This window comes from Suricata suricatta, chromosome 16 (genome assembly GCF_006229205.1).
Source record: "Suricata suricatta isolate VVHF042 chromosome 16, meerkat_22Aug2017_6uvM2_HiC, whole genome shotgun sequence".
Lineage (NCBI taxonomy): Eukaryota > Metazoa > Chordata > Mammalia > Carnivora > Herpestidae > Suricata > Suricata suricatta.
Window position 1 is genome coordinate 56,694,299 of NC_043715.1, and position 14,967 is coordinate 56,709,265.

Sequence of the window (14,967 nt, forward strand, 5' to 3'; positions counted from 1 at the left end):
CAGCCCTGTGGTCTGCCCAACTCGGTTCCACTACTACTTAGAGCCCTGCTATTAATAAAGACAGCAACAACGTTACCCAGACTCTGGAAGGATCCCGAAGAAACTGGCTGCAGCGTGGCCCCTGGGAACCCAGGCCGGGGGGTGGGGGGCAGAGGGAGAACCTTCCCTTTTTGGTTCTTGGGGGGTTTGGTTGTGAAAAGTTGCAAACATGCAGAAAAGTCAAAGGAAGGCCACAGTGAGCAGACTTTACATGTTACCTTCTTCTTTGGAACTGGCGTTATCTCAGTTTTCTTTTGGGGGGAATGAAGTATTTTAAAGTGAATTACAGCCTAAGGGTATCTTTCCGCAGTGGTGTACTGCTAGGGTTTGCTTTCGAATATTCCAGCAAGAGAAAATCCAAGAACGCTGGAGGGAGGGAGTGGGGGGCGGGAGGCTGCGGGCGGGAGAGGGCTCCGGGCACTGCGCTGAGAAGAGAGGGGTTTCTTGCCCTCTTCAGTTTGGGTTAGGCTGGACATTTCTCCTCCCACAAAGCTAGAAGTCGTGAAATTCGCTGCAGGCATCTTACGAAGTTACTGCCACGCGGGTGCGGCCTCCGTGGACGTCGGGGCGGCGTCCAGGCGCCGGCAGGGACCCACCCGCGGGAATTCCGCACACCCCGCCGACTCTCTTTACCCCGATGTGTCCAAAGACGCCTGGGTGCCGGCTGTTGTTGGGTCCGTTTTCCGCGTCACCGCGCAGCTTTGGGGGCGCTTCTCCCCACAGCGCATGCTAGCTGCTCAAACACCGAAGCTAAAATGAATAAATACCGCGGTGACTATTCATTCAATGCTTATCAGAAGCCAGATGCTCCGCTCTGCCTTTTTTTTTTTTTCTTCAAGACTGTAGAGTCCTCCCTACAAGCCCTGGGACCGGTACAATGATGCTTTCCAATTTACTGATGGGGAAACTGAGGCAAGGAGCAGCCGGGCGTTGGCCAGCAGACGGTGAGAAGCAGGCCCAGGACTCCTGGGGCTCTGTGGACTCCAGGCCGCTCTCTGCTCCCCGCCCAGGTCTCTCGAGGGAGATAGAGCCCTGAGGTCCGACCAAAGCTGCGTCCCCCGCACTGCGGAGTCGGACTGGACTCAGCCGGATGTGCGCCCGCGGGGGGCCGAGGGGACTCCGCAGCTGTTCCTCCCGGGTCTCCTGGGAGGAGGGTGAGAGGGGACGCTGGTGCAGGGCTCTGGCCCTCCCCGGCCCCCTGACAGGCTCACCGATGATCCGGGGAGCTTTGCACCTCCCCATTTAGCAACGCCACCCCACAGGGTCACCCGGAGTGACCCGGAGAAGGCAGGTGGGGGGGGGAGGCCCCAGTCCTGGCCCCCGGGTGCACACACCCCTCATTAAAGCTGGCCTCTAGGCCTCCCGCCTGCCCCTCCTGCGTCTCCTGTCTGCCAGTCCCCAAGGGCTCCTCCAGTGACTGTCCCCGAGCTCAGTCCCTGCTGGCTGAGGGAATGCTCCCGGACAAGTGTCCAACTGCTCCCATAACTCGGCTTCCTCCTAATGTCATGAGAGTAATTGCACATTCTACTCAGGGCATTATTGCTAAAGAAACATTTAACATGTTATATTTTAACATGATATATTTAAAAAATATATCATACATTGTATATAATAAATGTAATGTATGTTACCTTGTATATAATTATATTATTATTATATATACCATTATCTATTCTATGTAGTTGTGTATACATCTTATATATATTATATATATTAAGTTTTTATTTTTTTTTATTTTGAGAGAGAAGCAGAGAGAGAGAGGGAGAGAGAAAGAATCCCAAGAAGGCTTCACACTGTCAGCACAGAGCCCGATATCAGGCTTGAACTCATTAACCATAAGACCATGACTTAAGTTGAAATCAAGAGTCAGTGCTCAACAGATTGAGTCACTCAGGTGCCCCTTTATTTGTTTTTATTTGTTTTTAAATTTATTTATTTTTGAGACAGAGACAGAATGTGAGAAACGGAGGGGCAGAGAGAGAGAGGGATACCCAGAATCTGAAGCAGCTCCAGGCTCTGAGCTGTCAGCACAGAGCCTGACGCGGGGCTCGAACTCACAAACCGTGAGTTCATGACCTGAGCTGAAGTCAGACACTTAACTGACTGAGTCACCCAGGTGCCCCAGTGCCCCATTATTCATTTAAAATGCATTTGTGGGGCGTCTGGATGGCTCCGTTGGTTAAGCGTCTGACTCTTGGTTTCTGTTCAGGTCATGATGTCACAGTTCACGGGTTCGAACTCCACTTCGGGCTCTGGGCTGACAGTGTGGAGCCTGCTTGGGGTTCTCTCTCTCCTCTCTGCCCTTCTCTCTCTCCCCTCCCTCCCTCTCTCTCTCTCTCTCTCTCTAGTAAATAAATCAATAAAACGTAAACGTGCATCTGCTACCTATAAACACAGAATGCTGTAGAGGGTCTACCTGCACGTGGCTAAATGCCGCATAAATACTATCGTGTCTGGGGCCTCCCGTTCCGCAGCTTGCTTCTGTCTGGGAGTTCCATCCGCTTGGCACTTGGAGCTCCGGCTCCTTCCCCTGCAAAGGGTGGGAACATGCCCTTGTTTATGGCCCCATTCTACTGACGAGGGACGCTTTACGTTTCCTCCAACCTCGAGCTCTTCCGAGCAGGGGTGAAAACTGTTCTCATACGTGTTGCCTTGTGCCCTAGGGCGCGTGCTCCTTGGGACCGCCGGTGCTTCCAGGTGGCTGTATCTGGCATTGACCTTTTATGGTTACTCTTTGAGTTCACGGGCCCCTTCGAGACTCTGAAGAAAGCCAGACAGCGGCCTGTGGCTCTCGAGCACCTGAAATGTGGCCCAAATTGAGAACTCCTTTGAGTGTCGAACTGACCTTGGATTTCAAAGACTTAGCACCAAAAAGAGAATGTAAGTGATCCCACTGGTGATTTTCATATTACTTGCATGGTGACCCGATGATGTTCTGGATGTAGTCAATTGCATTCATCGTGGGTTTCATGTTTGCACACCCGCCTACCCACTAAAAATTCTCGATAGCCCTCGAATCTGGTCACGGCACTGTGATGGGCATGTGCGGGGCCTTGAAGGGTCGGAGCCGCTGGCACCCACGTTTCCCACTGTGGGGGCGCGGCGACTCTGCCCTCTTGCCTCCCCTTTCTCCCCGTTAGTAAGTGTCCTTTCTGCAGCCTGCTTAGTGCCAAGTGTCTGCAGTCTTGTGCTTTTTGTTGCTGATTTTGCGATTAAAAAAAAAGTAATGGCGTTTATTTATTTTTGAGAGACAGAGACAGTGCGAGCAGGGGAGGGTCAGAGAGAGAGGGAGTGATTTTGCGGTTTAAACTGGCCCCAAACACCGTGCTGCAGTGCTGATGGCAGCTCCTGAGTTCTAGGTGCCTTTCAGAGAAAGATCTGTGTTCCATTAAGTTTCCTTCGCAGGAGTTCCGAGTTGGTGGCTGGGATTTCAATGTTAGTGAAGCAACAATGTATCTTAAGTGAGGCGTCTTTAAGCAGAACACGTGTAAAACAAGCTTGCCTATCCATCAGTTAGGGAAAATACTGTGCCTGCGCTCAGGGGAACCTAACCCCGTATTTCTCTCTGGGTGGGGGGTGAGGGGGTGGGGGGCAAAGTTTCCATATTCACTAACTCAGCATTCACTTTACAGGCCCGAACCTGCTCCCTCGGATAAGGAGAATCAACTGTATCCAGTAACCCCAGTAACAAAGATACGCTGTATTGAATGAAATAAACATCAAGATCATTTTCGCCTTGTTTCTTTTTTCACTTTAGGAAGAACAGAGACACAATTGGGCAGACTGCCTCTAGGACTACAGACCCCGTGGGATCTCTCTAGAAGTCTAGAGACCATGGGTTAAAAATCATTGCATTCTCCACACCCACTGGGCTGCAGACCAAGGTCCCTCACACATGTGGACCATATATGGACCACCTTCCTCTTGGCCTCTTGTCTTTCCCCCCTGGAGTGGCCCACCCGCCACCCCTAACACATCTGATCCCCAGAGACTGTCCCTCTCCTTCTCAATAGCCTCCCATGGCTTCCTATTACCCTTGGGATGGAGTCCAAGCTCCCCAGCCTGGCCTCTGAGCTCTGTCTTATCTGCCGCCCCGCCCTATCCCCCCCCCGCCGCCGCAGTCACACTTACAGTCCCCTGGAGCACGCTGGGTTTGCTCTCCCTGTCCTCAGGAAATGTGTGTGGAACAAGACTGACGGATGGCCAGAGTGCACTTGTAATGGCTTCGCAAATCCCGCGTGATTACGATAATTATAGCTGCATTTACTGAACTCTGTGTATTACCAGCCCCCGTGCTAATCCTCGCAGCAGCTGGGGAAGGTGGGTCCTATTATTAGCTGCGTTTTATAGTTGAGGGAAGGGAGACTCTTGAAGAGATTAAATCTCTTGCTCTGTGTCCCGCCCGCCCCGGGGTCAACCGCACAGCTGGACCCCGAATGTCACACCCCTCCCCCAGCCGCCCGAGTGTGTACAGATGATCGCAGGCCAGGAGCTAGGGACAGATGTGTGTCAAGGTTGCTGACTTCTCATGTTTCCATTCAAAGTCAACACACTTTTCCTGGGGCCTGAGCTGGAGCAAAACTCGGCAGATGGGCTCTGTCCCTGCCCGGAGCGGGGGGGGGGGGGGGGGTTCTAGAAGGTGGCCTGGACACGGATGTAAGCAATCGTGAAACAAGGTGTTATCTGTTCTAATGGAGGTGACAGAGTGCGGCCCTGAGGTGACTCTGAAAAGTCCTGATGGGATGGTGATGGGTTGGGGACACAGAGGCCTCGAAGCTGAGGGCCGTTCTATCTGGGATTCCAAGGGAGACAGGGGCGCCTGGCGGGCTCAGTCCATGTGGAACGTGCGACTCTTGATCTCAGGGTGCAGAGTTCGAGCCTCACGTTGGGCATGGAGTCCATGTTGAAACAAAACAAAACAAATTAAGACAAACAGTGAGTTGGATAACTTGGGAGTGCTTGCGTGCATGTATGGAGCAGGACTGCAGGTTCTGGGGGTACAGCTGAGAGGAATCGGAGTGACCTTGGACTACCCATCTTCAGGAACTTACTATCAAAATGAGTGCATGCAGTGGAGTCTGCGTGTATTGATGCCGGCTGTAAACTGGAGTTCTCGGAATTAGCTTCCATGTGTATTACAGTGCTTTATTAAAGGGTAGGGACTAAAAACAGCCTAATTATATATATGAATATGTACACATGGTGTATAGATTTTTCTATATGCATTCTATGTCTGTATGTATATATTTAATATATATTATATCTCAAACTCCATGGTCACATCTGCAGCAAAAGTTCAGGACTTAGACCGATGAGAGGTGTTTCCTACGGAGAGGTCTCTAACCAAACCCGGTTTACCATTGCTGGCGCCTGACGTCAGTGAAAAGTGGCCCCAACGTCTGGTTTGGTTTTATTCTTTTAAATTTTTTTGAGTTTATTTGTGTTTGAGAGACAGAGATACAGAGTACAAGTGGGGGAAGGACAGAGAGAGAGAGAGAGAGAGAGAGACAGATAGACAGACAGACAGAGAATCCGCAGCAGCTCCAGGCCCCGAGCTGCCAGCACAGAGCCCGATGCCGGGCTCGAACCCAGGAACGTGAGATCGTGACCTGAGCCGGAGTCGGAGGCTCAACGACTCCGCGCAGGTGTCCCTGTTTTATTCTTGTTTTTATATCCTCTGCGGCCGCCGTGCCCCTGATTGCCAGCATCCAGGGCGGCTGCTCCCACTTTGCCCGATGGCACACCGCGCAGGGGTGCCGCCGCTCGACAGGCAGAAACCGGAAGTGGTTGAGGCGGTGGAGAACCGGCCGCAGGGCCCCTCCCCGAGGATTCCGCTGGGGTGTATCGTCTGGAGAGATTCTCCTGCAGGAGGCCGTCGGACGTGCCGGCAACGGCCCCCCTGCGCACCTGTCCCCTGTCTGACCAGGTGAGCCCTTCTGACCGCGGGGCCTGGGCTTCTGCTCAGGCTCAGCCCAGGGAAGCGTCAGCAGGTGACCGGAAGGCGGGGGCGAGTGACAGTAAGGTCTTCTGGCCAGTTTGACAGTGCCAATGACCTTAAGCAACTCACTTCCCCTTTCTAAGCCTCAGTTTCCCCCTCTGCAACGTGGGGTGGAGTGACAGCCTCAGTCATTTGTCGCACAGTTATTTGCTGTGTATCTACAGAGCGCCAGGGACTGTGCTGGGCGCTGGGGACGTAGTGAGGTGCCACACGGGGACCTTTACGTTCCGGTGGGCGGTGGGGGGCGGCCAATTTGTAAACCAAACAACTTAGTGAACGAGGAGAAAGCGGCGAGGGCAGCGGCCTTATCCTCACCTGAGAGGTGTGGGCAGAGGCGCGGAGAAATAACTCATCCGACGATTGAACAAACAACAAGGCCACCAAACTTCTGCGCCTGCTCTGTGCCGGGCGACACCCTAGGCTCGGGCAGCCAGCGGCCCAGGCAAGATCTGCACACTGGGAGACGGCCCGTGTGGGCAGGGCTGCCCCCCACCGAAAATGTGGTTTGCACCCCCAGTACCTCGGAACGTGACCGTGTTTGGAAAGGGGTCACCGAGGATGCAATTCGTTAAGGGGAGGTCGTAACGGAGTCGGGTGGATTCCGACACGATTTCCCCCAGAGCACGTGGGAAGGCGGCCACGTGAGGCCAGCAGCGGGTGAAGATGCTCAAGGTGACGCGTCCACAAGGCCAAGATGGCTGGGGAGGAGAGGGAGGGCCCTGCCGGCACGTGATCTTGGACTTGTAACCTCCGGACCGGAGAGAGGCTACATTTCCGTTGTTTGCAGCCCCCTGGCTTCCGATCTAGCGAATTACTACCTGCACATGGACAGTGGAAACAAACAATGAAACAAACCGACTTATTTTAGACAGTGGGTGCCTTCAAGGACACAAACCGATCACATTGGTTGTCTCTGCTGGGTAACAAATGACTACAAATGTAGCAGCTTCAAAAAGCACCCCCTCCCCCCACCCCGTTAGCTCCTGGCTCCTGAGTCAGAAACTGAGGCACCAGGGGGCGCCTGGGGGGCTCAGTCGTTCAAGCCGCAGACTTCAGCTCCGGTCAAGATCTCAGAGTTTATGGGTTCGAGCCCCGCACTGGGCTCTGTGCTGACAGCTTGGAGCCTGGAGCTGCTTCAGATTCTGGGTCTCCCCCTCTCTGCCCCTCCCTGCTCACGCTCTGTCTCTCTCAAACAAATAAACATTTAAAAAAGGAGGCTGAGGCACCAGTGACTAGGTTCTCTGCTCAGCGAAACTGAGTCTCATTTCCTCGCGGCTTGGGGAACAGAATCCACTGCAGTTACTGGAGGCTGCTTGCATTCCCTGCGTGGGGTCCCCCTCCTCCCTCACAGCTAGGAACGGAGCATTTGCCTCTTGTTGAATCACTCCTCATGCTCCGAATCTTTTCTCCGTCCCTTTTATGGGGTCGCCCACAAAAATCATCTTTCTAGCTTTTTTTTTTTTTTTAGTTTTTATTTAATTTGAGGGGGAGAGAGAGATAAAGTGGGGGAGAGGCAGAGAGAGAATCCCAAGCAGGCTCCACACTGACAGTGCAGAGCCTGATGCAGGGCTCAAACTCGTGAACCATGACCTGAGCTGAAGTCGGACACTTAACCAACTCAGCCACCCAGGTGCCCCAATCATCTTCCTAGCTTAAATCAACTGATTTCAGATTTTTTTTTTAAGTTTATTTATTTTGAGAGAGAGAGAGAGCGCCCGTGAACGAGCATGAGCAGGGGAGGGCTAGAGAGAGAGGGAGAAACAGAACCCCAAGTTGGCTCCGCACTGTCAGCACAGAGCCCAATGCAGGGCTCGAACTCATGAACTGTGAGATCACGACCTGAGCTGAAATCCAGTCAGATGCTTAACCAGCTGGGCCCCCCAGGCGTCCCATCATCTCCGGGACTTTGTATCTTGTAACTGGAAGTTTGTACTCTTGATCCCTTTTATCTATTTCACCCACGCCTCCACCGCCCTGCCCTAGCAGCCAGCACTTCTTCTGTATTTATGAGTCTGTTTCTGTGTTGTTTGTTTTGGGTTTTAGATGCCACATATGAGTGCAATCACTTGTCTTTCTCTGTCTGACTTATCTCACTGAGCATAACGCCCTTCAGGTCCACCCACGGTGTCTGATTTGGATTCTTAACACCACGAGCAACGTCCCCTTCAGGGCAGCACCTACCTGAGCCTGGGGAGGAGGGGTGTGCGCCCCAGGAAGGCAGGAATCTTGGGAGCCCCCTGAGAATTCGGCCTCGAAATGAGGGATGGGTGGAGGCGCGAGGCGGGAGGGAGGGCCTCCTAGGGGAGGCATAAAGGGAAACAGAATTGTCCATCCCAGGCCTGCGATGCGAGGGCGCGGCGGGTGCCGGAGCCTGCAGAGCTGTTACAGGGGAAAAAGTAGCCAGTGCGCCGGACAGTGGGCATGATAGTGAACAGTAGCTACAGTTATTATCCTGATATTAGAAGCCGTGAGGCGGCCAGTCTGGAAGGACTGGCTCTCTCTCGGGTCCCCTCTCCCAGTGACCTTGGATGGGTCGCTTCCCTCTCCCTGGCCCCATGTCTGGTGCTGGCAACGCCCCCTGCCTCCTTGAGACAGAGTTGCTGATTCGGGAGGAGGGCAGAAGCTGGGCAAAGGCCCAGCAGTGGGAAAGGAGAAGCTGGGCGAGCGGCAGGAAATATTTATGCAGCGCAAGTCTGTGCCAGGCACGGTGCCGGGCGTGGTGAGATATGGGGCCGGGAGGCACCGGACTTGGCCTCCGGGGCTGAATTCCAGACCGCCCCCCAGGAGGCCAGGAGCAGGCAGTGGAAACCGCCCGCAGTGGGCTTGGTGCCCGGAGGAAGGCAGAGCTCCACAGGCTGGATGTCTGTGGGCGGGCGGCTCGGAGCCCCTCTGCGAAGGGAGGTGTCCCTGCTTCTGACTCATGTGCGGGGTCCCCTCGCTCATCTGCATCCCGGCTCAAATACTCCTCCGAAGCCCTCCAGGACCACCCAGCTGAGGTCACAGCACGAGCCAGAAGCCCCTGCTTCTCCATTAGCGTTTATTTTCTTTCTCTCTCTCTCTTTTAAATGTTTATTTGTTTTTGAGAGAGAGAGCAAGCAGGGGAGGGGCAGAGAGAGGGAGGGAGCATTCCAGGCGGGCTCCAGGCTCAGCACAGCCTGAGGTGGGGCTTGAACCCACCGGCCTGAGGTCATGACCTGAGCCGCCATGGGAGGCTCAGCTGACCGAGCCCCCGGGGGCCCCTGCTTTATTCGCTCTCGATGGCGTCAGCACAGGTGGGGCAGAAATAACCTTGAATGGCACTCTTACCAAAGCACAAACCTCCGTGAGTGCATGTAGGTCCAAATCCATGATGGATTGATTGAATGAACGAATGAGTAGGGGAAGGAGACAGGACAGTCTTCAAAACTGCATCCGATGCTTCTCCCTCCCTCCTCCCACGAGGGCTGGGCTGACAGGGGGAGGGGTCCCTTCCCAGTGAAGACCCCTGTCAGCCCCGAGAGGCTTCGTCTGCCCGGTGACGGGGCAGCACCATCGGTGGCCCCGTGGGGTGGCCCCTGGGCGCCCCTCTGTGCCGAGAAGCGCTTTGCTGGGTTTGGGTCTCTCCTCAGGACGCGCCAAAGCTGTTAGGTCATCAAAGCTCAAGTTTGAGGAATGATCCCAGAGAAGGCGTGTCGCAGCTGGCGGTCGCCTGGGTGGGGTCTCGGAGCAGAGAGGGGGCGTCAGGGGAAAGTGAGCTCAATCGGAGTCACGCCCAGTGTTTGGTTTTGAGAGACGTGCCGGGGGGACCCGGGTCAGGGACTGCAAAGCCTCTGTAAACCTCAAACTATTCTAAAAAGAAAGGATTATTTATTTACTTTTTTCATGTTGTTAATTCATTTTCAAGGAAGAGAGAAGAGAGACGGGGGAGGGGCGGAGAGAGAGGGAGACACAGAATCCAAAACAGGTTCCGGGGTCCGAGTTTTCAGCCCAGAGCCGGAGGCGGGCCGAGCCCACAGAATGTGAGATCATCACCTGAGCCAAAGTCAGACACTTAACTGGCTGGGCACCCAGGTGCCCCAAGGAAAGGTTATTTAGAAAGCAAACCAGGTGGGCTTAAAGGGGCCTCTGCCCGCCTCCCCACTGGTTGATTCTCCAAACAGAAGCCAGAGGGAACCTTAAATCCGCAGATCACAGATTTGATCTGTGCTGTTCAGGGGTACGTATTCCCCCAAATTTATCAAATGGTAACAGGTAAATTGCGAGCATTTCACCGTATTTAAATTTTACCAAGGACAAGAAGCTTAAATAAATATATCTTGTTACAATATGCATGCTGCAGTATTTAGGGGTGATGTGATCTAATATTTGCAAAGTGCTTTGAAATGATTTTTTTTTAACATAGAGATACAGGATCTGTCTGTAATTTCCACTCAATTTTTTTTGCAAACGTAAAACTGCTCAAAAAAGGAAAACTTATTAATTTTAAAAAGATGAGGGGCGCATGGTGGCTCAGTGGTTAACTGTCCAGCTTCGGCTCAGGTCACGATCTCACAGTTCGTGGGTTCGAGCCCCGCGTTGGGCTCTGTGCTGACAGCTCAGAACCTGGAGCTGCTTCAGATTCTGTGTCTCCCTCTCTCTCCGACCCTCCCCTGCTCGTGCTGTCTCTCTCTGTCTCTCAAAAATAAATAAATATTTAAAAATTTAAAAAAAAGATGAATGTTGGATAGATTGCGGATAGACAAATGAAAGGGTAAATGAAGAGACAGGTTCCTTATGAAGCAAATAAATAAAAATGCTCATTGTAGACTCTCTGGAGTTAGTATATGTATTTACTTCTAATTCTTTCCATTTTCTTTTTATTCCATTTTATTTATTTTAGAGAGTGTGAGCAAGTGGGGGGAGGAGCAGAGGGAGGGAGAATCCTAAGCAGACTCCACGCTCAGCCCAGAGCCCGATGCAGGGCTTGATCCCATGACCCTGGGCTCATGCCCTGAGCCGAAATCAAGAATCGGACTCTTCACTGACTGAGCCACCCAGGCACCCAATTCTTTCCATTTTCTATGTATTTTAAAATTTTCAAATATTGGAGCACCTGGCTGGCTCTTGATCCCAGGGTCCAGAATTTGAGCTCCATTGGGCATAGAGTTTAGTTTAAAAAATTGTTTATTCAAGGGGCACCTGAGTGGCTCAGTTGGTTAAGCATCCAACTTTGGCTCAGGTCATGATCTCGTGGTCTGTCTCTCAAAAATAAATAAGCATTAAATTTTTTTTTTAAATTCAAATATTAAAGTATGAAGTGAAGACAGGTTGTTCCGTTCTCCTCATGATCCCCCCTCAGGGCTCTCTTCCCATCTCAGTGGAGTAGAAATCAGAGTCCTCGCCGTTTCTCTACCAGATCTGGACCCCCAGAGGCTCCTCGGTCTCCCCTCTCCTTCCTGGTGGCCTCCGTGCTCCCTGAGCACAGCAGTCACCTTCCTGCCAAGAGCCTCCGCACCCACCTGCCCTCCCTGGGGACCTGCCTCCTTCAGTGTCTGCTCCGATGCCTCCCCGTCTTGTCCTGCACCTTGCTCCGCTGCATGGTCCCCTCCTACGATGTTTTCTTTTACTATTTTAAAAACATTTTTACATATTTAATTTGATGGGGGGAGGAGGGTAAGAATCCCAAGTAGGCTCTGCACTGTCAGTGTAGAGCCTGACATGGGCCTCGACCTCATGAGCTGCCAGATCATGACCTGAGCCGAAATCCGGAGTTGGATGGTTAGCCAATTGAGCCACCCAGGGACCCCCACTAAGATATTTTCTATTGTTGACCTGCTTTGTTTGGTTTTGTGTCTGGCTCCTGCCTCTCCCACGGAAGCCCCATGTGGGCAGTGATTTGTGTGGGTTTCATTAACCAGTGAGTGATCAGCACCTAGGACAGAGCCCAGCACATAGTGGGGGCTCAATGCCTGCCCGCTGAATCAGTGTCCTGAGTGTATTTGTCTATCTGTGCCTCCTGCCAAAATGTAACCTTGTCTGATGCCTTCCCCATGTCTAGCACAGTACTTTGCACATAGCCAAGTGCTCAACAAAGAGTTTTAGGATGGGGGCACCTGGGTAGCCTCAGTCTGTTAAGCATCCGACTTTGCTCAGGTCATGATCTCCTGGTTCAAGGGTTCTATCCCCGCATCAGGCTCCGCACTGACAGTGTGAGCTTGTTTTGGATCCTCTATATCCCTCTCTGCCTCTCCCTGCCCTCTTTCTCCCAAAAATAAATAAATACTTAAAAAAAAGAGTTTTAGGATGAATGAATGAATGAATGAACAAATGAACAGGTAAGAATGAATCTTTGTGTAAGAGTTAAGAGCACAGGCTTTGGGACTGCAAAGCCTGGAGATAGCAGATCTGCTCCTTACTGGCCAAGCGGCCCTGAGCAGGTCAGCTCACTGCTTGAGCTTCCTTCTCCGATGGCGGAGCCCCCATGAGGAGCCCTCACATGCCCCTGATGGGATGTAAGTGGTGCAGCCACTTTGGGAAACAGTCTGACAGTTTCTTTTTATTGTTTTAAATTACTTTTTAATGTTTATTTATATTTTTAGAGAGATAGAGTGTGAGCAAGGGAGGGGCAGAGAGAGAGGGAGACACAGAATCCGAAGCAGGCTCCAGGCTCTGAGCTGTCAGCACAGAGCCCCATGCAGGGCCCGAACTCACAAACCGGGAGGTCATGACCTGAGTTGGATGCTCAACAGACTGAGCCACCCAGGTGCTCCCAGTTTCTTAAAAAGTGTGCCATGAGCATCTCAGCCAGCCAAACAGTTCTGCTCCTGCGAGTCTGCCCAAGAGAGCACAACCCACATCCACGGGCAGGTGGTGCATTCGTGTTCCCGGCAGCATCATTCATAATGGCTGAAGAGCCAACTGACTCAAGTGTCCCTCAGCAGATGAATGGGGGACAAAATGCAATATATCCACACAGGGGAATGTCACTGAGCCATAAACAGAGGTGGGGTATGGATAAAGTGCAGTGTGGATGACTGTAAAGACAATGCACTGAGTGACCGAGGCCAGACGGGGAAGGACACACAGTGTAGGATCCAAGAAGGGCGATCCGTAAGACACAAAGTAGATTCATTGTCCCCGGGGCTGCGGTGGGAATGGGAGTGAGTATTAATGGCACAGGAGATCTTTTGGGGATTCTGGACATGTTCTAACATTTGATTTTGGTGATAGTTGCACAATCCTGTAAATGTACTAAAAATCATTGCGTTAGTTGTGCACTTACAATGAGCAAATTCTATGGGAGGCAAACGGTATCTCAATAAAATTGTTTAAGGAAAAAAAAACTTGGAAAAGCACCTGCGTGGCTCAGTCGGTTGAGCATCCAACTATGGCTTAGGTCATAATCTCACTGTGAGTTCGAGCCTCATGCCGGGCTCTGTGCTGACAGCTCAGGGTCTGGAGCCTGCTTCGGATTCTATGTCTCCCTCTCTCTCTGCTCTTTCCTGCCTTCTCTCTCTCTCAAAAATAAATACACATTTAAAAATTTTTTTAAAATTGGAGCCCATACCAGGATCTATTGATGTCGTTGTAAAGACTAAATGACCTAATCACGTCATCCCTGTAGAATCAGATGTAGGGTGAATACTCTAGAAATCTATTTTCTATGATTATGAACACATGTAATTGAAGCCATGAGTGTAAAATGCTCACAGGAGGAGCGACTAAGCTACCGGGTTTGATTCGTGACCACCAGTGCTCCTACCTTCCAAGAATAGTAACTGTGTGGGCGTCTTATCATTTCCTGGGTGTGTCCCCCACATCAGTTTTCTCCTCTGCAAAATGGGAGAACTGGGCTTCAGCTTTAGGAAACTTTTCTCACCCTAAATTCTGTGCTTTATTCTAGGAACATTCCTCCCTGGATACAGCGGATCCTCAAGGCAGAGTAAGTGTGTGGAGCGGGGAAGGGGGAGGGCGGTGAGCAAACCAGTGCAGGGGTGAGGGTATGATGCCTTGGGGCCCAGAGGCCGGATGCAGGTAAGGAGGGGACTGTGTGCCTGGGCACTGATCCCGAGGGTTATATTGGCCTGGTGAAGGGTGTTCAGGGTGTGGAGCTGGCCCAGGCTGGGTTCAAATTCCATGCCCACCGTTTCCTAGCTGTGAGATTTTGGACAAGGGACTCCCTCTCTGCATGACGTTTTGCCCCTACATAAGGGTGAGGGTGTTTCCTAGTTCCTAAAGGAGAGGGGAGGCTTCCGAGGTCATGTCTACACCAGCCTGGGAAAACAGCAGAGCAACACCACCAATGACCCCCTCCCGGATGGCATCCACTGTTTCCAGCCTTTTCCACAAAGTACCTCATTGGATACAAAGGGCTCAGTTCATGGTAGCGATTTCAAAGTAGGACGAATGCCTTCACTTCAATCCTGTTTGCCCTTCCGTAACGTGGGCTGTGTGGTCTCCTCCGTCGATGAGTTGTATCCGTGTGATTGTGCCAAAAAGGTGTCTGGCCCTGGTAGGTGCTCGCTAAATGGGGCCCGTGTTTGGATGTGGTAATAGGGAGCCGCTGAGGGTTCCTGGGGAGGGAAGCAGCTTTGATGTGATCAGAGCACTCCCCAGCTCCCCACACCTGAGGCTTAGTTGCAGGATCTGGTTTGCTGGAGAACTGGCTCATTTGGAAACCCTAGTTTACTTGTGCCAGTCTGTGATCATTGTCCATGTCGCCTGCTCGCCTTACGTTCCACGAGGCTGGCACCCAGGTGGTCCTCACTCCCGGCATCCAGGCCTGGGTGACGCGGGGATAATCCAACAGACTAACATGTATGAATCCCTACTATGTGCCGGGCCCCATTCCAAGGGCTCAGCCAAGACGTGTTAAATCTTTGACAAGGGGAATTCTGCAAAGCTCTGCGTCATTCACCTCCTTTCCTAGACCCTCAACCTCCATCCTCTGGCTTCCCTCCCTCTGTCCCCCC

General features: G+C 52.2%; 1 protein-coding gene and 1 long non-coding RNA gene across 2 annotated transcripts in view; one reads left to right on the forward strand and one right to left on the reverse strand.

The window, feature by feature from the left end:
- Positions 1-1,281, reverse strand: part of SBK3 (SH3 domain binding kinase family member 3) — a 6,021-nt gene extending 4,740 nt beyond the window's left edge. The window contains exons 1-2 of the mRNA XM_029924401.1: positions 1,084-1,281; positions 673-768 (exon numbers count right to left, since the gene is read on the reverse strand). Coding sequence (XP_029780261.1) covers positions 673-768; positions 1,084-1,281 — 294 coding nt within the window. The remainder of the gene's footprint in view (positions 1-672; positions 769-1,083) is intronic.
- A 1,392-nt stretch (positions 1,282-2,673) lies between these two features.
- On the forward strand, positions 2,674-3,771 carry LOC115280105. The gene is made up of 2 exons (XR_003903641.1): positions 2,674-2,919; positions 3,672-3,771. It is a non-coding gene; the product is annotated as an uncharacterized LOC115280105 (long non-coding RNA).
- Positions 3,772-14,967: the final 11,196 nt, after the last annotated feature.